Source organism: Thyridium curvatum (assembly GCF_004353045.1).
Source record: "Thyridium curvatum strain D216 chromosome Unknown NODE_35_length_383278_cov_80.659980, whole genome shotgun sequence".
Taxonomy (NCBI): domain Eukaryota; kingdom Fungi; phylum Ascomycota; class Sordariomycetes; order Thyridiales; family Thyridiaceae; genus Thyridium; species Thyridium curvatum.
Genome location: NW_022156790.1, coordinates 1 through 25,294, shown reverse-complemented (window position 1 = coordinate 25,294; position 25,294 = coordinate 1). Strand labels below are relative to the sequence as shown.

The 25,294-nt window shown below is 56.7% G+C and overlaps 6 protein-coding genes across 6 annotated transcripts; 3 read left to right on the top strand and 3 right to left on the bottom strand.

Annotated features, from left to right (window-relative positions):
* Positions 1-4,056: 4,056 nt before the first annotated feature.
* On the top strand, positions 4,057-6,647 carry E0L32_006227 (uncharacterized protein; the record flags this gene model as incomplete). The annotated part of the gene is made up of 6 exons (XM_031140837.1): positions 4,057-4,209; positions 4,289-4,669; positions 4,745-4,864; positions 4,941-5,050; positions 5,306-5,746; positions 5,801-6,647. 6 exons carry the CDS (start codon positions 4,057-4,059, stop codon positions 6,645-6,647), a joined length of 2,052 nt encoding a protein of 683 aa, XP_030994965.1.
* A 918-nt stretch (positions 6,648-7,565) lies between these two features.
* Positions 7,566-10,374, bottom strand: E0L32_006226 (uncharacterized protein; the record flags this gene model as incomplete). The annotated part of the gene is made up of 2 exons (XM_031140836.1): positions 7,566-10,163; positions 10,222-10,374. 2 exons carry the CDS (start codon positions 10,372-10,374, stop codon positions 7,566-7,568), a joined length of 2,751 nt encoding a protein of 916 aa, XP_030994964.1.
* A 1,142-nt stretch (positions 10,375-11,516) lies between these two features.
* E0L32_006225 (uncharacterized protein) lies at positions 11,517-12,464 on the bottom strand (the record flags this gene model as incomplete). Its single annotated transcript, XM_031140834.1, has 1 exon — positions 11,517-12,464. The coding sequence occupies one exon, from the start codon at positions 12,462-12,464 to the stop codon at positions 11,517-11,519; it is 948 nt and encodes a 315-aa protein (XP_030994963.1).
* A 784-nt stretch (positions 12,465-13,248) lies between these two features.
* On the top strand, positions 13,249-17,239 carry E0L32_006224 (uncharacterized protein; the record flags this gene model as incomplete). The annotated part of the gene is made up of 5 exons (XM_031140833.1): positions 13,249-14,243; positions 14,317-14,954; positions 15,273-16,219; positions 16,271-16,912; positions 17,015-17,239. The coding sequence occupies 5 exons, from the start codon at positions 13,249-13,251 to the stop codon at positions 17,237-17,239; spliced, it is 3,447 nt and encodes a 1,148-aa protein (XP_030994962.1).
* Positions 17,240-20,873: 3,634 nt separating this feature from the next.
* Positions 20,874-22,950, top strand: E0L32_006223 (uncharacterized protein; the record flags this gene model as incomplete). Its single annotated transcript, XM_031140832.1, has 2 exons — positions 20,874-21,026; positions 21,085-22,950. The coding sequence occupies 2 exons, from the start codon at positions 20,874-20,876 to the stop codon at positions 22,948-22,950; spliced, it is 2,019 nt and encodes a 672-aa protein (XP_030994961.1).
* Positions 22,951-24,965: 2,015 nt separating this feature from the next.
* On the bottom strand, positions 24,966-25,294 carry E0L32_006222 (uncharacterized protein; the record flags this gene model as incomplete). The annotated part of the gene is made up of 1 exon (XM_031140831.1): positions 24,966-25,294. A coding segment is annotated over one exon (329 nt), but the record flags the coding sequence as incomplete, so codon positions are not given.

Sequence of the window (25,294 nt, the reverse complement as noted above, 5' to 3'; positions counted from 1 at the left end):
GATTGGCCATGCCTTGATTCCTGCAGCATAAAATGCGCCGCAAGGTCGCCGCTAGGCACCCGAAGCTAAACTCCTGCCATGAGGCGATGAACCACCAAACACACGGGCTTAACCCTGGTCGCAAGTCGGATGAGGACCGGGCCTACTGGCCAGACCTCTCTGGTAGTAGTCTGGGGCTGGTTGGTCGTTGAAGGATCACTACAGCCAAGACTTTGCCGACAGGCCGAACTTGGTAATGGAATCGGTAGCGGGCTTAAGCAGAACATGGCGGTGGTGTGGCTAAATTTGGTCACCGTAAACAACGCAGCCGTTTCGGACCTCATACTCTATGTGTGCCATGTACTTTAAGCGCCCGGACTTGGAGGAGGTTCAATGACGAGAGGCCGAAAAGGGGGCGCGAACCTGGGCCTCGGCGTCGGTCTCTCGTCAAATCACCGCGCTCGCCTGCCCCGAGTCCAGAGTCGGTGATGGCGCGGCGGGTTTGTGGGGGCCAAGCACAGCCTTGCCGGGAAGTCCACCTGTCAGCAACGATCCGACCATTGGGGGGGTGGATGGGTGGGAAAGGCCAACACGGATGGTTTGTGAGGCGAGCACTGTACATTCTGCTACATGACGAGGGGAAACAAGAAAAGAAGGCAAAACGGATGGGTGAGAGATGAATGGGAACAATGGCCCGAGGTCGATGTCCTGAATACCTACTGCATGTAACTGACCTAACCTCGGTGTGGTGGGCATTCGATATGCAGACAGGCACTGCAGAGTAAGACATCGAACTTTCTCTCTCGCCTGTGTGCGTCTTGAACAGCCGGGGGTTCGCCGCATGCGGCACGGCAACGACTGACCTGCCTCGCCTTGCCACTGTACAAGCTGAAGCCTCGGCCTTTAGGACCTAGCCTAAGCTGCTGTTTGTGTTCCTCGAGGAAGCCTTGTATTGCGACAAAATCAACCTTGGCGAGAATTAACACACACTCTACTGCAATCTGACCAACAAACCTCTTGTTGGTGTAGGTATATAACATGTCAGATCTCAAAAAATTCCCAATGGCAGAGCCACGAGACCCAAGGAACTGGGAACTGTGCCCGGGGCAGACCAATATAGGATAGGCTCCTTCCCGTCTTGACCTGGCCTAACCGGGATGATGACGACTTATCATACCCAAAAGAACCTTGATAACTCTGACCAGACCAGGGGGGGTTTTGCATGGCAAACCACACATTGTCAGTCGGTCAGCTTGTCGCACACGCCCACATGTCTGAGTCTCACACCTTGCAGGGTTTCGGTCGCAGCTAGGACGGACGGCGGTGTTACCCATCACTGTGATTCGGAGATTACGCGAACGTGCATCTTCTGTGCTGCGATGTCGTTCCATGCAAGTCACAGGGTGGTACCTAATCGGGATGCGGTTGGATCCAGCTTTCTCTCTCTCTCTCTCTCTCTCGTCTATTCTCGAAAACAGATACCCTTGTTCTTCTCCATCTTATGGGCGCTACCTATTCTCGCTTCGGGGAAGGCCCGTCTCGCCGGTACCATGGCCGGAAAGGGTAATACGTAGCGTGGGGCTGACTTTTTGATTACGCCTGTGGTTTTTTTGTGTCCCATAAGCACAGCGTGCCATAGGGCCGGTTATGCTACGATGATTCGATAAGAACAATCTCTTTTATAGAACAAGCTACTGGGAAAGACTGAGATGGGGGGGAGGGCTGTGCTGGCGGATACTGCCGTCGTTGAGAGAAGTGCCGTCGGGCGATTCTCATTGGTATCTGTTTATATCTGCTCGCCCGGGAAAAGACCAGCCTGTAGCCCGTTTGAGTAATAACAATCGAGGGAATGCCGCAGTGCTGACTCGTATATTCAAGGGGAGGGAACGGATATGTTATAGGTCTTTGTGGAGTCATATCGCTGCGGAAGAGAGCGCCTTCTTCATTTTTCAAAATGATACGACGAAGTTTAGAACTGACAACAACAGACAAGATACCAACGATCTCTTGCCACTTTCTTTAGTGTACGGCGTACGGCGTGAGGCGCCAGTTTTCCTGTCAAAGTTTCACTTGGCGCACCACCAAGTGTTAGTGGCCTCCCCCCGCTTCGGGGGCCGCATGAAAAAGCAGTGGCACCAAAGCCAAAACACCCCTCTCTTCTCCAATGAACGGGCCAGCCCGTCCGGCGGAACCCGGGGTGCGGACCTCGCAGAGCGCGTGACTCCGAGTGGGCAGGGAAGGGCCCCCGGCTTGACCGGAGCCTCGTTTGATTACTGAGCAAAAGGGAAAAGGAGGTCGACACGGGGCAGGTGCGTGCTACAGTGCTACAGGGCCGCGAAACGGGCCAGTGGCCAATGAGTAAGAGTTGGAATTCCAAAAAGAGGGAAAAGACAGGATGATGGGGCGAAATCCATTTGTTGTTGCCCGTCCGGGGTTTATTGGGCGATATCTATCTAAACGCCATGCCTGCCTGACACGACGTAAGCCGGTCTCTAGAAGTCCGCTGCCTCCGGGCAGTCAGGCCCAGAACACCCCGTCGGCGACGTTACGTGATGCCCGACTTTCATCAGAGAAGACGAGTCGATTAATAACGAGGGTATGCCTTGACTGGACTCGCGACGTGGAATGCGATCCTTCCTCGATGCGAGCCCGCGCGGAAGAGCTGGGTACTTTGATCAAAGGTCACATTCTACAGCCTGTACATGCGATGGATGGCTCCTCCTCCCGGAAGGAAGGCAGGGAGCTATGCACACCATACAAGGTTCTGAGGTGTGAAGTCTGGAAAAGCTGCCTGCGACTCGTAAGTTTTTGTCGGCAGTCGGTTTCTGCTCGCCGTCCCCCCTCTCGCGTCTTCGTTGCCGTCACCAGTCGATCGACTCGGACGAGGTGACGACGAGAGTGTACGGGCGAAGGACCGTCAGACCCCCCCTCGGTGATGTCCTCCCCTCTGTCCATGTGCCAGGCTGGGAGGATCTGCGAGCCCCGAAAAAGCTTGGCGGATCCTCCGAGATTGTTACGTGCTCCGAAGATGGACTAGTAGGTGGCGAGAGCTCTTCCATCGCGTCTGTCTTGCTTGATGGTCCAGTGGTCACTGCCACGACTGGGACGAAAACTACCCAAAAGAGAATCCTTCGTATAGTCACGGGGACGGCGGGTACTGTTCTTGTGGTGGTCGTCTTTTTTTCCTTCTTTCTTACCGCCTCCCGGGGCATCCGTAGGATCCTTCTGGGGCCGGCCCGCGGTTCGGTCCCGCCCCGTGGCCTCCGGCGCCCAAGCCTGATTTGCTTGGTAAGGCCGGTTGCCAGGTAGACTTGCGGATCTGCACTAGGTAGGGACAAGCACCCAGGGTACGAATTGCACAGATCTAGAAAACAAGATTCTGGACCCGATGCTTACGCATTTCAGCCAGGCAAAGACTATCAGAGTTCTCCTTCGTGGCTCCTGAAGTAAAGCAGGTTGTTGACCAAGTTTCACCTCGGAAGGTCAGCGGATTACTAAGGTTCAAGGTTGAGTTATGACCTTCAAGGCTGCTGTTGAATCGGGCTCTCCGCAACTGTCCAGGGGTCCCTAGCGGGGAAGCTTAGGCGGGCTCAGAAGCTAAACATAGCGGTGATGATAGAAGCGTTCCAGTGGAAGTACCTACCCCACCACCCATAAACCCTGTCAAGTGGGCGTGCGTCTGAATAGTTGACGGAAGTTCATCAGGAGCTACCTCGATCTTAACAATCAATATCCTTGTCACATCCTTGCCTTGGAACTCGGAAGGGCTATCCCACCACCTAAATCCGATGGTCTTGATGGGTAGACAACTATTTCTGTTAGCAGTCCGGCAACTAATCTGCCCCTCACTTGCCTGTGCAAGGCAAGTATGGCTGTTAAAGTGCTGGTCCAAGCGTCGCGGGGTCTGCAAAAGCAAAGACGCGTCCAATGACACGCGCTTGCCTCGTCTCTGATCGCCTGGCAGCCGCACTCTGCGGTTGCCGTTCGCAACAGACAACTCGCAACCAGCAGCCTGACTCGACTTGAAGTACGGGCCAGACATATCATTGTCCTCGCGCTGACTTCAGGCTACACACCATGGCGGGGAGGCTCGTTCCGCAAAAGCGGGAAGGGACGATGGGGGACAGGGACAAGGACGGGAGACCTTCGAAAATGGCCAGGTATATCGAGAAAGGCCTGCAGCTCTACCACGAGCAAGGATACGACACCGCAGAAAAGAGTTTTCGGAAAGTATGTACTCATTCATGATGCCCAAATCGGGACAGGATTTGTATGATAAGAAAACGACAGGCCCGCTGACGTAAACCAGGCTCTTTGGAGGTGCAAATGCAACCAGACCCAGTACGACCAGCTTGTTGCCCATGGCATCGATGTCGGTACGATGGAGAGCGCAGTGACCGCTTGTGGTTGTCGCGACTATCGACCAAGTTCCCAGTCGTATATTGGATACTGTGCAGCTCCGGTGGACCGGCAACGAGGTTATCTAGGAGTGTATGCCCTCGACTTGAACTCTTTTCGACAACTGCTTCTGAAACCTTGCACTTGCGGCTCGGGTCAGAAGCAATGCCCAGAGAAAGAGCACCTTGATGCCTTGGACGGCCTTGCTGCCACGTACACTGCCCTGCAAGATCTCGACCAGGCACTGGAGTGTGCGTCGCAGATGATCACGGTTGCTCCGTCACGCCCAGATGTAAGACGAAGAAGGCACCTTCTGAACCCCCAAATCTACCTCAATCTCCAGAAAGAATGCTGATATTGTGGATAGGGTTACCTTCGTTATGCGAAAGCCCTGCGGGTTCTCAAACCAACTGACCGGTTCTCCCCTGCGGCCATGTTCAAGCAATGTTTGCACGTGGCTAACGATGCAGACGCCAAGCATGTCCAGGTATGTCGCCAAAACATCCATGGCGCCATGTAGTTCACTCTCCACGGAATTGGGAAGTAATATCTCTGACCGTCAGCAGATCGTACAGAAAAATCTGGCCACGCTCCTTCGCTTCGATCTCATTAGCCATCTTCCCGTGGAGCTACAAATACAAGTCATAAGCGAGTTGTCTGTGACGGATCTCAGGTAAATCACACTCCGTAGACCTGCCTTGCTGAGACAGGACCGCGTAGTCTTGGTGCTGATGTCTATTGTCCTATAACGCAGCGTTCTGAGACGCGTTTCGAAGACGTGGAGGACCATGCTTCTCTCGGGCCTGCATTACAAAACCCTCGATTTTGTCAAGGGCATGAATCCGCCTTTCAAAGCGCTCACGAGCCTGATCCATCATTCTCATCAATATACAGAGAAGTTATGCATTCGACATTGTTCCTCCTTCAGACTCGACACCAGGAAGCTGGCTCTCCTCCTCGACAACCTTCCATTTTTAAAAGTGGTCGATCTCGCAAATCCCTTTCCAGACTGGAAAGGCTCCGCGACACTATCGTACGAACCTAGTTATTTGTCTCGTCGTAACGAGGCTCTCTCCAGGGTCCATACCCTGCGGCTAGAGAATGTCGTCGACAACAACGAAATCTTGGCAGGCCAGCTGTTGAAAGCAGTGGCGGGCTCTCTGACAGAGCTCCACTTGATTGGCATACCAGCAGACGGTCCCGGAGCCTCTATTACTGTTCTACCCGACTTGCCTTCTCTCACTCGGCTGAAGCTGGTCCCAGGACCGGACCTGCCGGCCGGTGCCGTGAGGGAGGACGCGAGACCAATTGTGCCCATGGCGAGTTCTCCAACGATATGTCCAGATGGTCAATCAACTAACGATACTGGGTAGGATTTTCTGATTAGAAGGACCCCCTCCCTAAAGCAACTCCTGATCGATAGGTGCCGACCTCGGCGGAGCAGACTTTTAGCTACAGAAACACGTCTGCAGTGGGGGCAGCTGGAAGTGCTCATTGTGGGAGATCGTGTCTCGATGTGCTCCCAAGACCCCACAGGGATTCGACCTTTCCCCTGTCTCGGTCCTAAAATGCGAGTCATCGACATCTTGTCCAGGGACGATGCTGTGAGCTTCGGAGTACTCGGCCACCAGCCAGTGCTGTACGATCCAGACCGGCCCGAGCAAGGCGGCGACGACCCAAAGCTGGACAGGCTGGAGGTGTTCCGGTGCCGCGGCAGCCTCGACCCCCGCGACATCGAGTGGTGCATCACCCCGGCCATGGACTCGGGGACGCTGCACACGCTGGAGCTCAGCGGGGACCCCGTCCCGGACGTGCCCCACCCGGTCGACTACTTCACCCACTTTGGAGACGCGAGCAGGGTGAGGACGCTCGGCCTCTACGACTTCCGCTTCGACAACGCCATGTCGTACCGCAACCCGTACACGGGCAGGCCCTTTCTCGACTGGCTCGCCCGGTTCCCCGGCGTCGAGACCGTGTCGGTCTACCCGCAGCCGTTCGACGGCGCGGCCGAGACCATCGCCGAGCTGCTCGAGCGCACGGGGCCGGCGGCGGCGACGGACGGCTCGGTGGCGGGCGCGAACCGCGTCCGGACCGTCTACCAGGACTGCCTGCAGGGCGTGCAGATGGACAAGGTGCTGGCGCTGGCGGCCGTCAAGGGCGTGAACGTCGTGCGGACCAGGGCGCCGTACCGGCCGCCCGTCTTTCCGTACCCGGATCTGCCCCCTGCCGAGGCGGAGAACTTCGTTTCTCGTCGCATTCGGGATTTCTGAGTCTGAGTCTAAGTCTGGGCTCTCTCTCTCTCTCTCTCTCTCTCTCTCTCTCTCTCTCTCTCTCTCTCTCTCTTATCTAGTCGGACAGAGAGAGAGAGAGAGAGAGACATGAAGGAAATTCACAAGGGGGGCTGGATGTGTGCGGTATAGAGGCCCATACTGCTTTGGTTGGCTGGCCTCCCTTGGGGATTTACTGCAGAGCGCTTGGCCGGCTTGCCTTGACCAGCAAGTCTGTGTGAAGTCATGGGGACGGAGCGATATACCCCTACCCCCTTTGCCTTCGCTAGGCGTTTAATGATGTTACGAATGAATGCCAAGTCAATGATAGATTTATGGTTTGTGCAGCAGCTCTGTGTCTTTAGAAATGGGGAATTGACATATATACCTATCTACAGCAAAAAAAAAAAAAAAAAAACCTTTGCCTGCATATTTATGCCAAGGAAGCCATGCAAGTGAGGTCAGATTAGTTGACGGACTGCTAACAGAAGTACTTGTCTACCCATCAAGCCCATCGGATTTAGGTGGTGGGATAGCCCTTCCGAGTTCCAAGGCAAGGATGTGTGACAAGGATATTGATTTGTTAAGATCGAGGTAGCTCCTGATGAACTTCCGTCACCTATTCAGACGCCCACTTGCCATGTGGTCATCACCCTGAACAACACCTAGAATATGTAGACACGAAGAACGTATAAGGATGAAAACAATAGTTGAATTAGGTATTCATAAAACTCGTGCACTCATGACACATCATCTCTAATGAATCCAGAAGGGTAATTTTATACTGGCCGAAACAAAAAAAACAACTCCTCCCCTCCTCCCACGCCCTGCCCGACTTCCCTCCCTGCCTTGCCCGACAACCTTTACCGATCCCACGCTGACTTATCCTATTCATGCTGAGAATCCTGTTTCCCGTAATTCTCACCCAGCCGGCACCCCGGCACCACCAGTAATCAAGCTCTCCAGCTCCCAGGGGTTGAGCGTGCTCCGCCGCCGCGACGCCGCCTTGCTCACCCTCCTCTCCCGCTTCCGCGGCTTCTCCACCTTGAGCTCCGGCTCTCCTTGATCTTCTCCACCCGTCGTCGCGACCTCCTCCTCCGCCGGCGGCGCCACCTCAGTCTCCTCAACGTTGGTGGTGCCAGCGGACTCCCGAGGCCCGCTCCTCTTCTTGACGGGATCACCAGCGATATCTTCCGCGCTGCTCCTCGCGGGCTTCTTCCCCTCAGACGCAGCGGCTGAGGTGGCCGCATCAGCAGCGCCGACGTGCTGTCGGCCGAGACGCGCCGCCCGCAGCTTGGCCCGCACACGGGCTGCGTCAGCATCGCGCTCCGAGGCTGCGAGTTTGGCGGCGATGTTGGCGGTGGTCAGGGCCGGGCTCTGCGGTACGGCCGCGGCGGCGTTAGCGGCGCGCGGAAGACGCGAGTTGACCTTGGCCGGGGAGCGGGAACGCGAGCGCGACCCGGACTCTGCGGCGGGAACCGGCGGCGGTGGCATTTCGGAGCTGGATGAGGAGGAAGACGTGGCTGCTGGAGGCTGCGCAAATGCCAGTTCCGCCGCCTCGTCCCTGGGCGCGTCGGCACTGGAAGGGGAAGCTTTGGTGGCAGACTTGGGAGGAGGAGCTGAGGGTCTTGCCGAGTGCACCGGTAGCTCCTTGCGAGCTGTCTCGTCCCGGCCGCGCGTCGTGGTGGTCGGGCGGGTAGGCCTTGTGGTTGTCCTCGTGTTGCTCGTCGCTGCCGTGGCTGTCCGTGATGACGGGCGGAGGGTTGACGCCTGTTGCCTTGGTGGAGCTGGAGCTTCTGCCTTGTCCCTGGGCGACGCATGCCTACCTTGCTGTTGTCGCTGTTTCAGCGACGCAGTGGAAGCGACCTTCTTGACAGGCTGTCTGGAAGCCGGCCGCGTCGATGGCGAAGGCTCTGTTGTTTTGGCCAGGCTGAGCTCATCCACAGACGAGCTCGAGGCAGCTGATGCCGGGCGTCGAGCATCAGCCAGAGGCATCTGGCAAGGAGGCGGAGCGGCAATCTTGGGGGGTGCTGCCGGCTCGACAGCCTTCTTCCGCTCGACAGGTGCAGGCCGCTCGGGCCTTTTCTTGTCGGCATGCGGAGGAGGCGGTGGCGGCATCTCCTGGATATTTGCGGCGGCGACCTCGGCCGTCTTCTCCTCGACGATCGTGGTGAAGTCTCCCGGCCGCCTCCGCGGCTTCTCACCCCTTGCAACAGCACTCAAGCCACCCTTGTTACCCGACGAGTAGTTATCCTTCAGCGGGCTGAGTTCGGGAGGTGGAGGCAGTGGTGACGAAGGGAGTGATGGCGGCAGCATCGTAGACTGTGCCAAGACTTGCACGTTAGGCTCGTCTCTTTCAAGCTCACCCATGTCGACATCGTCCTCAAAGATGCTAGACTCGGAGTCGCTATCCTCAAGGCCATCGTAATGCGGGGGTGCAGGCACAAGATGCAGCGAATCTGAAGGGCTGGGAGACTGCTGCATCATCTCGCTGATCTCCTCATCCTCCTGGAGAGTGGCAAGACGAGGTCCAAGGCCCTGTGAAGTCTCTGCGACGTCCTTGACGCGCACAGGACTGAGCCGTAAGCCCATCTTGAGCTCCTCCATGTTGACCGGACGTCCACTAAGTGCCATCCTACGGCGCCAACCGTCGATCAAATGCACCGCCTCCTGCCACCGGCTCTCCATCTGCTCCCAGCCAACACGGAGACGATGAATCTCCTCGTCGCGCACAACCACCTCCTCAATCGGCACAAACGAAGGATTGGTCAGGATGGTGCGCAGATGCTCCAATAGTGCGTCAACCTCGGCTGCCATCTCCTCGGGGTTCGGCCTCAGCGATACTACGTGGCCATCCCCTTCAGCGGCGCCGTCTCGGTCAGAGAAGCCGCTCATCTCCTTCAAACTCTGGGTCGTCTTCTTCACCAAAGCAACCAGTGTTTCGTTCTCCTCGCTCAGGTTTCGCGCCAGCTCGGCAAGGAACGAGTTCGTCTCCTGCCTCAGCATATCGTACTCTTCCTCTTGTTCCGGGCTCAAGTTGGTCGGCGTCGGGCTCATGTCAGCGGTCTCGTCACCGCCGATATCACCTGTCACCGTGATTGTGGTTATTCCCGGGTTCCTGCGCTCGCCCCGCGCCCTGCCGGCATCTGCGACTGCCTTCTTCAGGCCCTCAATCTGGCGGTCCCTCTTCCGTACTTCGTTGGCACAGGCCGCGCGTGTCTGAGCACAAAGTGCCTTGGCCTTAGCAGCCTCATCTTTGAGTCGGGCAGCGCCTGCCTCGGCAGCACGGAGTTGAGCGCGCAGGGACTCTTCAGCTGCTGTGCTGATGTTCAGTTTGCGCTGTGTCTCGGCGTACTTCTCTTGCAGCCGTTGCAGATCGTTGGTCTGCTTCAGAGATTCGGCGCGAACGGTGCGCAAGGTGGTAGAGAGCGATTCCCGGTGCTCAGCGTCGCGCTGTCGATTGATGTGATCGTCAGCATCGCTAGTCGCAAACAGAAGGCCAGAATCATGTATGCGCTTCTGGATTATCAAAGAATACTGTAGGGCTTACATCGCGCCGGAGGATTAGATCGTTTACCACGCTCATGACCTTGCCCATCGTGGCAGCAACATCTCCGCCTCTGCTAGGGTCCGCAAAGTCAATGCTCTGGCCATCTCGGAGCAATCCGCGGGACAAGAGCTGGTTATTGATGTACAGCGACGCCGTACGCAGGTTTTCGGTCTCGATCATCGCGGCCTGCTTGCTCTGGTCATTCCGGACTTCGGAACGGATGTGGTTGCTGGTCGTCGCGCTCGGAGCTTGGGTGGTGGCGGCTTGATTTGTTTGAATGAAAGTTTCAATTTGCAATTATTGATACACTCCCGCGCGGGACAGGTGGGGATCCGCAAAGCCAGGCTGTATGCATGCACAAGACTGATTGATACACATGGAATAACAAGGCCCCTGGGCGATATCCTTGAGTGGTTTGAGGCCGGTGCGAAAAAGTGGCATGTGTTTGTTTAGCCTGGCTCGCCTGGCCTCGTTGCTGTGGCAGCAATCGCGACCCACTCTCGCGTGGAACCTGGTCCAAGTTGGCAGTCGCGACCCAAAAAGAGACCCTTGCAAACGTGTTCCTTCCTTTTTGTTTGGATGATATGAATTAGGCATTGATAAGTAAGTCATTGCGGCCGAGCCAGCCTGCCTTCTGTTGAAGCATGCGTGCTGGTTGGCGCGCCGAAGAGTGATCCTGGGCACGAACGGCGAAGGATTGACCCCTGTGCCTCATGATGATGAGATGCACCCAGGACACTGTGGTTTGTACAGGTCAAAATATTCTAATTGAATTGTTGGTCAAGACCAGGGTATCATATGTATGCGTCTCCAAGTCGACGCTGCTGCCACCTGGTTCCTCCTCATCCGCCGATGCAGGTGCTTCACTGGCAATTGGTTTCTTTCGGTGTGGCATTTACGGACTTCGATATTGCCGATGGACTCGGCGAAGACGTAAAGACGGGTATGACCCCGACTGAGGAGACGCATCCTTCCGTCAGATTGAATGATCTTGACAGTTGAGGCGAACAAGGCAAACTAGGCTAGTTCACGTCAGCAGAGTTCCGACTGGGTATGTCGAAAAGCTAAAGGAAAGCAATCGGTTTCAGAGGTGGTTGAGAAGATTGTTTGTAATGCGGTTTCCTTCATCTTCGATCCGTGAGACCACGGTTTCCCATGGCAGCACGGCTCTCTGATGGCCCCGCGGCATCATCATGGTCAGGCGTTGAGAAGGAGCAAGGAGAAGTGATGGACTCACCCTGTATATTGCTCGTGCAAGTCATCCACCACCGAGGGACATCTATGCTCCCACACATTTGTAACTCCTCCAGTGGTAGAGTCGATCATGCCTCTGGCCTAAACTTGCCTCTCTTCTCTCTCATGGCGGCGACCTTCTTTCGGTCCTCGTCAAACTTCTTCAGCAGCTCGGCCTGCTCCGCCTTCTTGCGTTCACGGAGCTGGAAGCGGTAGAAGTTGGTCAGTTCCGACTTCTTCTTGTCCTGCTTGGCCACCATCTTCTGGCGCGCCTCCTCAGCCTCGGCCTTGCCCGCCGGCCCGTTCCTTCCTCCACGAGTCACGGTGACGAATCCATCCTCGTCAGGCTCGTTGCGCAGTCGTTTAGCCATCTCGGCCGCTTCCTTCTCCCTCCTGTTGAAGACGGTGAAGAAGGCATCCACGGCGCTCTGGACGTCGACCTTGTCCGGGTACGCCATCTGGTTGTGGGATCTAAGCCATGCCGAACCCATGGCCGGCACCTTGTCCGACACGCCTTCTCCCCAAACAGGGTACTTCTTCGTCTTGTGGAGTTTCGTGATGGCCTTGAGGACCAGGTCTGCACTCTTCTCGTCTGCCATCAACGCCACAGCAGTGCTCCCGCTCCGCCGCAGGGGTCGAGACCATGTCTCCAACAATCTCGCTGCTTCCTCCTCCTGAGCTTCCTCCTCCTCGGCTTCGTCTCTCTTCCTTTTCTTGGAGAGAGCTGATAACCTCGCAGCTTGGCCGGGCTGGATGGCTGGGGTCTGAGCAGCACCTGTCTTCTCATCCTCAAAAGCAATGCTCTCAAACCTGCCGGCGCCAACGAGCGACACAAATAGAGCACGCAGATGAGCTTCCGTGCTGTCTATTGGTACATTGGTGACAAAGAGACTCCGCTCGTCATCTGGCGTTGGGTTCTTGGGCGCATTCTTGCGCACGTAGATGTGATGAATAACGGCTTTGGGATAAGATGGGAGCGCAGGAATGGAGAGCGGCAGGACAACAAAGTCGCCTATAGACTTTGGTATCGGTGCCATGGCGGAGTATGCTTACAGCTCAAATGAGCTGCAGGGATTTGAGCAGCAAGATCGCTGAATGGAGTCTCTGTTGGATTGAGAGGTCGTCACACGACTGGCAATGAACTTGATCTCAAAATCTAGCATTGAACTTTTTTTTGGTGATCTGAAAAGGCTCCACAAATAGCCGTGTTGGTCAAGTTGCCATTGGCTCAATCATGGAGATACCTACCCGCTTCTGACAGAGTACGAAGTAAGCTTCATTATCGATAAGAACTCCACGCCGGAACCAGGTTGTATTTGTACAACCGTGTACCGCGTCTTCAATTTATTCTTCCATTGCTCAACTCCAGACTTGGCCTCTACGATCTTGGAGCAAACGGCTTGCTCCATCATCTCACACCAACTTGGCCATCGTCGCGGTGGCCATAATGCTTAATCATGGCTTCTAGTACAGCACAGAGCGGTATGCTTCAAGGCACAGCGGATAGAATTGCCTGTCTTGGCAAGTCAATGCGCTACCGGCCCCCGCGGACTCGCTGCTGGTGCACCTCCACCTTGGTGGTCCATTATGTAAATTTCCTCGTTGATGTCAACGGCGGGTTTAGCTCAACCTCTGGCCATACTCGTCAAGATGGGATGTGACATATCTTTTCGACCATCTTGACATGAGAGCATATCTTCATGTCGAACATGCACCATTCATTGTTCCTCGTTCTATTACCCTGTAGAAACACCAACAACAATCCAACCATACTCGGCGAGGCTAAGGCTGTCGGTTGAACCTCGGACACGTCCACGAGCCATGAAATCAGCCCTCGGACAGGCATGGCGTTTCCTGTCGGGAGCCAGAGATGACTCCCCGAACTCGAAACCGCCGCTCTTTCTCGCCTTCCGATCCTCCAGCAACTTCATCCTGGCCACTGTCTGTCTGGCCATCTTCACGGACATCTTCCTGTACGGCCTCATCGTCCCCGTCCTACCCTACTCCCTCAGCGTTCAGGCTGGCGTCGCGGAGAAGGATGTGCAGACGTGGAACGCTATACTTCTTGGTATATATAACGGTGCCCTCTGCCTAGGGAGTCCCATTGCCGGTTTCTACGCCGATCACACGAGCTCCAGGAGATGGCCACTTCTTCTTGGCTTGCTTGCCCTGGCGGGTTCGACACTTTTGTTATGTCTGGGCAAGACGGTCGCCCTGTTAGTCATAGGGAGGTTGCTCCAGGGCCTCAGTGCCGCTATTGTCTGGAGTGTTGGGCTGGCACTGCTTGCCGACACCATGGGCGATAAGATTGGCGTGAGTGTGGGTTATGTGAGCATCTCGTTGTCTCTGGGACTATTCGTGTCTCCATTGTTGGGTGGTGCAATCTACGGCGGCGCTGGCTACTATGCTGTGTACTACATAGCATTTGCCTTCATCTTCCTCGACATCGTGCTTCGGCTCCTGATGATCGAGAAGAAGATCGCCCGGCAATGGATCCAGGAGGACAAGAATACAAATCCTGCATCTTCGCCGAAACCAGGAGATGCAGACTGCGAAGCAGGGATGTCGCACTCGGAGAAAGGCACTTTGGAAATCCCACAAGACCAGAATAGCACTTTAAAACCTGCACTTACAAACGAATTCGGACAAGAGCGGCCAAGCAGTCCGACAACCAGCCCTCTTCCACCTATCGGAGAATCATCTCCCGGCCCTGGGCAACCAGAAGGTGTCAAGAAAGTGCACCCTCACCTCACGCTCCTCAAATCCATGCGGATGCTAGCTGCACTTTGTGGCTGCGTCATCATCGCTGGCATCATGTAAGTCGCCGTCCCACGCAATGTGACGCAAACGAACGCAACCGCTGACCAATCCTTTCTGCACCGTGACCAGGTTCGCCTTCGACACAGTCATCCCGCTCTTTGTCAAGGAGACCTTCCACTGGTCCTCCACCGCCGCAGGCCTCATCTTCTTCTGCATCTTCATACCCGGTTTCGCGTCCCCGCTCGTGGGCATGCTGTCCGACCGCGTCGGCGCCCGCCCCCCAGCCCTGGCGGGCTTCCTGCTGACCCTCCCCCTGCTCGTCTGCCTGCGCTTCGTGACGGACGACTCGACGGGCCACAAGGTCCTCCTGTGCGCGCTGCTGGTCCTGCTCGGCGCCAGCACCACCTTCTGCAACGTGCCCCTCATGGCCGAGATCACCTACTCGATCGAGGCCAAGGCGGCGCGCAACCCGGGGATCTGGGGCGACAAGGGCGTCTACGGCATCGGCTACGGCCTGTACACGACGTCGTTCGCGCTGGGCGGCACGATCGGCAGCTTCATGGCCGGCTACGTCAACGCGGGCAGGGGGTGGTCCACCATGACGTGGAGCCTGGCGGTGTGGTGCGCGGGCGGCGTGGTCGTGTCGTTCTGGGTGGGCGGCGCCGGCCGGGCTAGTAAGCCTCGCGCCAGCAGGAGCAGCAGGAGCGACGACGCCGGCGGGAATAAAGACCGGGGTGTCGTCGCTGGCGATGGCGCTGGCGACGATCGTCATCACCGCTGCGGCGGCGGCGGGGGCGTTGGGAATGGTGGCAAGGGCAGGGGCGCCGCTCGTGTCGAGTCCGGCGGGCAGGGCGGCGAATAGGAATGCGTCGCGCTGTGCTGCGCTGTGGTCATGATGCTGCAAAAGTGCACATTCATGCTGATTACGAGCGACGGGCCTTTGAAAATCAGGACCAAAAATGGCAATATTCAATCTTGTCGAATCATCCCCGGTGTTTGCCTGCGTGTGAGAAAAAAAGGACGTGATGGCATTTAAATTTGCGCTTGCTCCTTCGCATGATGATGTGATTAAATTGGCACACCAGACCGTTTTCCCCCTTTCCCGCCCTTCCCTTCCTCGCTTTTCTCATCGGACCACACGCACATACACTCCTTTCTCGCTGTGCGTCTCGCTCATACACAGAAAGTTGCCCTCCGGATCTGGAAACTTGCCCTGGATCTCGTCCTTTGCTCCCTAGATCTCAATCTCAATCCTCCCCACGCCGCGACTAACACAAGACAGCATCGCCTCGCCCTTGTCCTCCTCGGCCAGCGCCGTGCCGCGGTGCTCCACCGTCCCGCGCCGGACCGCGACCCTGCACGTCCCGCAGTTGCCCACCTCGCACGACGACGCGACGACGTCGTCGTCCCCAAACGCCCGCCGCAGGCCCTCGAGCAGCGTCTCCTCCGCGCCGACCCTCAGCACCCGGCCGCCGCGGTTCGCAACCACGGCCTCGAACGGGTCGCCCGACGCGGCGTCCGCCTCGAAGGCCTCGAAGTGCACCTCGTCGGCGCCCAGGCCGGCCTCCCGCGTCGCGGCCAGCGCCTCGTCCATCATGCGCCGCGGGCCGCAGAAGCTGACGTGCGCGTTCCACGGCAGCGACCTGACGACGGCGCCGACGTCGAGCCGCTGGCCCCGCGACCCGTCGTAGATGACCACCTTGCCGCCGGCGTAGCCCTCGGCCAGTGCGTCGAGCCGCGCGCGGAAGGGCACGTCGCCGGCCGAGCGCACCGCGTAGTGCAGCGCGAAGGCGTGGTTGCACCGCCGCAGCCGCCTCAGCACCGCCAGGAAGGCCGTGATGCCGACCCCGCCGGCCACGAAGACGTGCGCGCTCGCGTGCGCCGCCGCGGGCACCGCGCTCGTGAAGCGCCCGACCTGGATGACGGTGCCCTCGCGCACGTCCGGCCCGTGCAGGTACCTGGACCCGCCCCTGCTCCTCTTCTTCCCGCTGTCGCGGTCGTCGTCGGCGAGCGCGACGCCCAGCTGGAACCGGTTCCGGTCCCCGTCCACAACTGAGTAGGCCCGCACTAGGCGGTTGGCCAGCCGGATCTTGACGTGCGCCCCGGGCTCCAGCGCCTCGGCCTCCGGGTCCGGCTCCACGGCCTCGAGCGTGAAGGAGGTGATCCGCGGCGTCTGGCGCTCCTTCTCGACGACCCGGAAGTCGAGCCACTTCTCCTCCCTGTCCCGGGCGGCCCTCCGCTCCTTGGCCCTCTGCCGGGCTATCCTGCCCGCGAACTGCTTCTTGCACTCCGCCCCGAACTCCTCGATGGCCGCCAGCTCCTCGATCATGTCCAGCCGGTCCGGGCTCCGGTGGAGGTACTCCTGGATCCGCTCGATCGTCCACTCCGGGTGCGCCCGCCGCCGCAGCCTGACCTCGTCCCCGGCCCTGATGCTCCCGCCCTCGAGGACGCGGTAGTACCACCCCGTGCGGCTCGTCTTCCAAGTGTTGGGCGCAAAGTTCCGGAGCTCGAACCGGTGGTTGAGCTTGAAGCACGGCTGCCGCGGCAGGCTGACCTGCAGGACCACCTCGGGGCCGACCGAGACGACGTCCCCGATGCACACGTTCCTCTCGTTCATCCGCGGGAGGACAAGGTTCTCCCCGAAGCCGCCCGGCACGAAGCGCTCTGCCGCGGACGGGTACTCTTTGCTCCAGGATTTGTAGTGCTCCGCGCAGTCTGCGGAGTTGTGTGTTTTATGAATTAGCCCGGCTGTTTCTTTTCTCCCCCTGGAGCATGAACGTGTAGAAAAGGTGCCATTCTCTCTTTCAAATTACTTACAGCCGTGGAGAGCCTTGTCAACGCCGCCATGGAACGTGGGATCGTGCTCGTCGCCAACGATCCCCAACGTGTTGACCTGGACGGGCCCGTCACAGATGGTCTTATCAATGCCGGATTCCACATTGACCCCCTTGAACTTTGTCATCTTCCCCGTGCGGACCTCGAGGACCGTGTCCACGGTGACGGGGGCGAAAAGGTCGACTTCTGGATCCAGAGCCATGGTGCGGAATTATGATGCTGCAGGCGCTGAGTGAAAATACGAAACCTCCGGGAGGAGGAGGTGATCTCTGAATAATCCAGGGCCACGTTTGGAATCCCCCATCGAAATCAAAGATCCCCGATTTTGGCGATTTTGGGCCGTGTAAGACGCGGGACGCGGCCTACAATAGAACGGGGCAGATCAATGCCGCTAACATTACAAACGGCGTCCAGCTTGAATGGGGTGGTCTTATTGACCTATCTCTGGTGCAGCATAACCAACCCGTCCGGACGAGGGCAAGGGACAGTGAGAAAGAGTGCGTCACTCGGCCCAAAGTCGCCCTTGGCTCTTTTAGGAAAGTTTTCTCTAGGAGTGCGCCCTGCACAGTACATGTACCTAGACTACTCATGCAGGAGATAAGACTTTGTTGACTCATCCTTCATACCTTGGGCGGGGGCGGGGCCGTTGCCCGTGTGTCTCCGCGGAGGCACGACGGGTCGGGGAACAAAGTCCAGTCGAGGACACGGAGCTCCGGCTTGGCGGCATCCTCGCCGGTGACAAACAGGGCAGCGCCGGCGGGATCGGTGTGCAGGAAAGCGTGTAGCTCCAGGTAGGGCTGACATACCAATGCATTGCGTATGCCGGTCAACAGATACCAACCAGATGCTTGAATGCTTCCTGCCTGCATGTTTGCCTGTCCCCTGGAAGCATGGAACGGCACCTTCCGATATACCTGCACCTTCGCTATGCGCATCGTAGCAACCGTATGATCGAGTGCCAAGTAGAGGTGTCACATGCAACAACTGCCCAAGGTGGTCTTTTTAACCTCAGACGGAAGGGGGAGAGCCGGAAGAATGGCACAGAGATCCTGGGCGCAAGGCTTTTTTTTTCCCCTTCGTGTGCAGTATGCGGTATTTTAAAGCTGCACAATCAAGATGGCCGGTGTTCTCAGAAAGTAGGCAAACATGCAAGACCGATCTTAGCCGCGAGATCGAGCTACTGTACCCCGACATCATCAGATGAGGCTGTATGGCCATTCGTCTGGCACGCACCACTCCCTGCATCCAACCCAAGAATGACGTGCAGCTAAAAGATCTTGGTTGCGAGCGTCATGCATGACAAGGCCTCATGTCTGACTGACCTCCATCGTGTAGTAGCCTGTCACAGATGGCGATTTGTCCCTTAGGGGGTGGCTATGCTTGACAGGAGTTGTAAGCAGCCATGGGCTGGAAAAAAAAACATGTGTTGCTGAAGAAAGTCACATGAGGGAGCCCGATAGTCTTACTATGCCACGACATATCTCTACGATAAAGTCTGTTGGAGGGCCGGCTTTCGGGCAGAAACAGCACTCCAACCCTCTTCTCCCGGGGACAGCTGGTCTGACCATAGACTGGCGAGTGCTGGCATACAGTGGAAACACCGAGGCGCGAGAAGAGGTGTGGCTTCTGTGGTACGAAATAACAGCATCCCTGTCGACCATGTTTTGTCTCTCACGGCGGAGTAACAGCAGAGGACTTTAGTGGTTCGTGGCAGTCATACGCCATGTGTCACGCGGACACGGCTGACGTTGCTGACCATGTTTGACCACCCTGGTGCTGGTCTTCGCGGCCCTTCTGAATCTTTGGAGTCTCGTGTAAAAGGATGAGCCCCAGTAACGCATGGTGATCGTAGATATAGAGGAGAGTAGCGGTGTACATTCTATGTGACTGTCATCATGTATTTCAGGGGCGGGAGGGAGCTGAAACGTAGCGATTGGGGAACGGAAGATGTCACATAGCAGTGAAGCATCCTGAGTGGACCAGAGGACTCGATATCGTTCTTGCTTTTTCAGCTCTGTTATATCATTGACCGTAGCAATCACTCGGAGCCAAATTCCTCGGCCAATTAGCTTCTTGTCATAAATGACCATAGCCAGAATGGTCAGATAGACTGTCCATCATGGCGAGGCCGCCACAGGGTGGACGACAGGAGCTGTTCGAGACACGTAGCTATGATGATAGGACTTTCTGTCCAGGCCAGTATCCTGACAATTTGCCCATCGACTCCAGAGGGCGGTGAGGCTGCCATGCCATGCCATGCACAATAGGAGGAAGGGATCAAGAAGAGGCGGTCAAGTCCAGTTAGTTGTCCCGGCTCGACTGTTGCACCTCCCAGGTGTTGGGCTCCGCACTGGGTCACACCTGTTCCGACTTGGTCCCTGTCGGAGGCCCACGGCCAGTTTTCCCCGTGAATCCATGGCCGTCATGGAAAGCGTCGAAGATGGTTGGCAACGTTGATTAGCCAGATGACGCGGCCTTGACGAGAATCTCGAGATTGGGATGGACAACTTTAGGGCTCATGAGGCCACACAGCGGCTTAGAATCCTCGGTCGGACAACACGGAGGAGGAAAAGGCGTGAGACAAACACGGCCTGGAAAGAAAATGTGGTCGAAGCCATCGATTGTTGTGCAATGGCTTGTCCAATACTTCCCGTTGTTTTCGTACAGACACACATCTTGCACTAGGCAAGCGTCAGCTTCTGATCCAGGTATGAGGCGGAATAACGTACCACTCGACAACCTTATGGAATGACATGGAAGCTGAGATTTCACGTTGAGCAAGCGGATGGTCAGACAAAGACAATTTCTGTGAGAAAAGCAGAACGTAGGAATGTAGGGAGGTTGAGGAATATATTCGGTACGATTCAAGGTTCCTAAGTCAGGCAGGTTTCCGCGGGATTAGATACAAGGTGCATCCAGAAAAGAAAAGAAATCCGAGGGCCTGATGCCTCCGGGAAACACCCCGACCTAGGAGGTGATGCGAGGATCCTGAATCAAAGGTCTTCAGAATGAAATTGGTATGTTCCACGACAGATTGCTTTGGAATTGTTTTGGAAGGGTGCTGGGTGTCGAATGTCTTGCAAGGGGGAGGGCAGGAGAGCGATTGGGAGGGGAAGCTAGGAGACGACAGAGCCTCATTTCAGGGAGGGGTCACTACCTACCAACGCACCATAAGGTACCTAAGGTCACATCCACACGACCCTTGTCCGTCTCAAACTTCCCCCCTCACACCCAGCAGCCTTCCGTTCTCAGACTTGGGTGCCCTTCCAAGGTTGTGTGTCCCCCCAAATCTGACCTCTCTAAGGCCTACCTATCAAATTAGATGTTTTTCCTATGACTTGAGCCGCATCAATACCTCAAGCGAACCACCACTTTCGTGGAGCACTCCCCGGCTCCCCGGCTCCCCACTCTCTCGCTTTCACCTTTGCTCCTGTTCACTGTTCACCTTTCATCCTTTCTTGTACGGTGACATGGCTGGAGAAGCTATCCCTTTCACACGAGTTCGACAAGCCATCCGTGTAGCGTACATGGCTCTTCTGAACAGGGTAGCGACCATGCTCACCGGTCGTCGCTTGAGATGTCTCGCCTGCAGGGCGGCTACCATGGGGTGGGCGTGAACATTGGGAACGAGTGAACAACCGATCAGGCTCTCTACCTAGAATCGTATCCGAGTTCAGCCTGTCCGCTATATAAGGCCCGCTCCCGTTCCCGCATGGCTCTCCGACTGTCCCTCTGGATCGTCGTTCCCGCATTACTCAGCTCCGTTCCCATGATTTCGTCAACCATTGTCTTTCCCCAGGCTCCAAGGTCACTGCATGGCGTAGCAAGACTTCCCGACAACTTGAGTCGAGATGAGTCCTGCTTTTCCACAGTCCCTACCCGCGGAAATAGTCGTCACTATCGCCAAGTGCCTAGATGTCGACGATCTTTTCAACCTGGCCCTGACATCTCGCCACCTTGGCTTTCTGATTCAAGATGACCAGGTTTGTCGAGCAGTGCTAGAGGTAGGCCGTCTCAGAGGGTCCCCTTTTGCATATGTCAAGTGCTCACGCCTCTCAACAGTCAACTGCCAACTCCATCTTTGAAGACATAACGCCTGGCAAATCGCCCTTATCAAAGCCGTACGCACGAGCACTCCGGCGACTGGCCAAGATGCGAAGAGCCATCGCGTTGGTCTCTCCATTCTCGGTCACCTTTGTGGCAGTGGCCGATCTTGCCCTCTACATCAATGGGATGCTCCTATATCTTGACGGGCTCTCGTTGAGAATGCTGGACCTGCACAACTCTGCAGATGAGGAGGCTGTTGTCGATATTCACTCCATTTTAAATATTGCCATTGATGGCACACAGCTCGTCTGCGATACTTTTCAGCCTCTTCACTACGCAGATGGCATCGTCTCCTGTCTGTGCCGCTTCCGCACACCGCTGCCGGAAGATTGGCTTTTGCTATTCAACCCTACGACTAAATGGTATAAAGGCATCCACCTGAATTCCGCTTTCAAACTTTTTGTGCGAAATAACAAGAACCACGTTCTATTTGGGACGCACACTGGCGCCAGCGAGGACAATTATAGAAGATGGGTTATTCAAGCATATGATATCTGCAACGACAAGCTCTTTGACCCAAGCATGGTTCTGGAGAATCTCCCCGGCTCAGATATCGGCAGCACGGTTTGCTTTGAAGTGTTCGGCGACTATTTTTACGCCCTTTCCAACGAGACGACTTTCGGCCTCGACGGGTTCGACTGGACCTCCTACTATCATTGCTTTCGATTCCCGGTTTGCCACCCGTCACCGGACAAGATCGAGGTGCTCGCAGAAGATATGCTATGGCGCAGAAAACACGCAGAAGGCCCTCTGGATGACCGCTGGACATTCTTAAAACTGGAACCTCACGAGAACACCAAGAAGTTGCAAATCGTGGAATCCAGAAAGGAGTGGCTTGGAGGCCGTAGCTCGGCTCGACGAACTTACTACACTCTCGAGACCAGCTTCTCGGAGACGGACCGGTACGTCGATGAGAAAGCTGCTGCTGCTCCGGCAGCCCAACAGAGCGGCGCAGACCAGTTCAGAGTCCTCCACGGCACAAGCGATGCCGAAAGCGCAAAGACCGCTTTCCAGAAAGAGGGCACGTCTGTCTCACCCCAGCGTTCCCCACATCACGTTCACCCGGGCGACGACGGAGCCTTGATCATCATGTCTACTCTGAGCAAGACATTCATACGTTCATATCACACCACGTGTTCTACCTTTATGGATCTCATCGACGAACCAAGCGACGAAGCGCCATTCACTCCAAGAATACGGCTACGGGCCGGGTCACGCAAGCTTCGTCCGTATACGGAGCGCAAAGCGAGTGAGAATGAGGGAAAGGGCAAGCAGGTTGAAGCCGATCTACAGGTTGCCGACAGCCTCATTTACCCCGGAAAAGAAATTAAACGCCTTTATCGTGAGAGCGAAGTGCGCATCTGGCCTCCGGAGAAACTGGCTGGTGTTGGAGGGCCCGACGTGGACAAACTGCATCAGGTTCTGGTCCCGCCTGGCTTCCAAGGCCAGGTCACAAATGGCATGTGGGACAAGCGGTCGCTCGTTTACTCCATCAGCGGTGCAGACCCGAGTCTCAAGGCCATTATCTTTATCAACTTTGACCCAGCCATCCGCCTGCAAGGCGTACAGCCGTGGTGCGACCGCGACAACTCGCCTCACGGCTCCATTACAGAGATCCCGCCCCCGGGCGACCCTTTGATGAAGACGAGCTCCTATCCCGGGGGCAAGGGCAAGGGAAAGCTGTCGATATCCGTCTCTCGGCCTGCCACAGCAGCAACAACAACGGGCGCCCAAAACCTGGAGTGGGTCAAGTTCGAAAAGGCACGATATCGGGATATCCAGTCTGGGTATGACTTCAGCTACTTGCCAGTTGCATCGTGACACACCAGTTCCGGAAAGCCTGGTGTCTTCCGTTGGACGAGCTGTGTCGTAATAGCCCTGGCACCAGTCGATTCACACGCGGGGCTACTTGCATCGGGGATGGATGGGGGACAAAGTCAGTGCAGTCTGGGATTGGGAGGGTCATGACGCCCGGCCAGGGTGCTGGGAGCTGGCTTAAATATCCTCTTGCATGGTTGGGACGCAATGAAACTGCATGGGTCGCGCCCCCTGCAGCCAAGATGAAGGAACGGCAGGAAGAACAGGGACAGTGGGATGTGCGGATGTATGCAGGAGGCCAAGATCGCTGATCGTCAGCTTCTCTCTGCAGATTTTGGAAGAGCATCATGATTATTATTTTTGGCGAGGCAATGTCCGTCCAGCTACGTGTCGTGTGAGACCCGGTTCAGGACTCCCTTTCCAACCCCCCCCCCCCTTTTTTTTTTATTCGCTGACGATTACGCCATCGATGTTCGCGAGGCAGACTTGTGATTCGGTTGGGCCGGGGTTTGCAGCAAACTGCAAGGGCGGGAACGCATTCCCCTTGGGATCTAGTTGCCTTGTCTGCCTCTCGGACGGAACTGCATTACCGGAACGATGCAGTGTAGTTGCGCACAGGAGGATGAGGCTCGCATAGCTCCCACGGCATGTATGGATGCATGCAGGCATGCGGGCACCACCCCACTCGAGTCTGCTTTTTTTACGCCCGGTTTGTGAACGCTTGAATTGGTCTCATTGGACGCCTTGCTTCCCGAGCTTTGTCATACATTTTCAGAACTTTATGGCCCCCAATAACGACATCGGATGGGGTAGGTCGCCCACGACTGCCTTCCCCCCCCTTGGATGGCTTGATGCATGTTGCATCAGGAGTTTGAGCACACTGCCGCCAGATAAGAAACGCCTTGTTTCAACAATTCCAGTGTGATACGTTCATCAGCGGAATGTAACAGAACAGCATTAGCTGTCGGCTCATATGGGGACTCTGTTCTAGAATCTGTCGAGAGATTGGGCCTCTTGCTCTCCCCTCCACATTTACCCCCAACCTCTCGATACGACTTGACCAAGCACATGATGTTGCGTAGGTTTCTCGGGGGCTAGGGTTTGACTCGTAGGAACACGATGACCTGTCCAACCCCCTCTTTCACGGACATTGATTGCGAGCCACGAGAGGAACAGCCTCGGATCAAGGCTCACAAAAGACCCAGGTGGAGACGCACTCTGCCCAAAATGCCGCGGCCAACGGCATTCACGGGCACACTTGTCCGCCAGGTACGCAGCCGGTGAGCAGAGCACATCCCGCCCCAATCGGCCCATTGCAGCATTTTCGTTGAGCAACAACAAAAAGACGCCCCCTTTTCCATACTTTACGTGCGAGAACTGGAATGTCGACGCCCGAGGCAAGCTCCCGTGCTTGTGCAAGCCCGACGTCTTTCCCACCAAAAGTGCCAAGTGCCAAGGTGAAAGTTTCGTAAATCTTACTTGATAGAAAGGAGCACTTTCCATTGTACACAGTCGAGGAGTCCTCTGGAACCGCCCGGTTTGCTTTTTGTGCGCAGCGTTGTTGTACCCCCTTCGCGACCTCGGGACTTCCGCGATTTGCACTAGGTAGTTGATAAGGCTGAGCCCGCTCATGTGACGGGGGTTCCGCAACGGGTGACACGGAACGACCTCCGTGAGGCTCGGGGGAGGTACGGGATCCCCACATCGGTGCTTCCTCACACAGAAAACCCTTTGGGATTTGCAGTTTTTTGTTTTGCCTGGTTATTGTTTTGTTGAGGGGCACGAGCGGATGTCACATCCCGTTGCACACGCTTGCATTTGTAGATGCTCATGGGATGCGTCCTCAACCCCCCCCGTAGCGACGTGACGTGGAACAATCCCCCTCTCCCTCCCGGCCGGACTTTCTTGGCCGCTTCGTTACGAGGGGGGGACGGAGTAGTTAGCCGTCCACCGAGGAAGAACCACGTCGTTTCTGTGAAAGCATCCCGCATGCCAGCCCAGCCTAACCCCCCCCTTTTTCACAGTAGAGATTTTTGCTGCTGCCGCCGTTGCCCTCCTCGTCCTCCTCCTGCTCCTCCCTTCCCATCCCCACCGCCCCTAGCAAGACCACTACCACCACCACCGCTCCCCTGCGCAATCTCCTCAAACACCCCGACGCCCTTGGCCCCGAGCCCCGTGGCCACGGCGACGGCGTACGCCCCCGCGGCCCTCATGCGCGCGCACCCGCCGGCGTCCAGGACGCCGCCGACGCCGACGACGCGCACGTGGCCCAGCTCGCGGGGGTGCTCGTCGAGCATGCGCCGCAGCGTGGCCACGTTGCCCAGCGCGAGCGGGTGCAGCGGCGCGC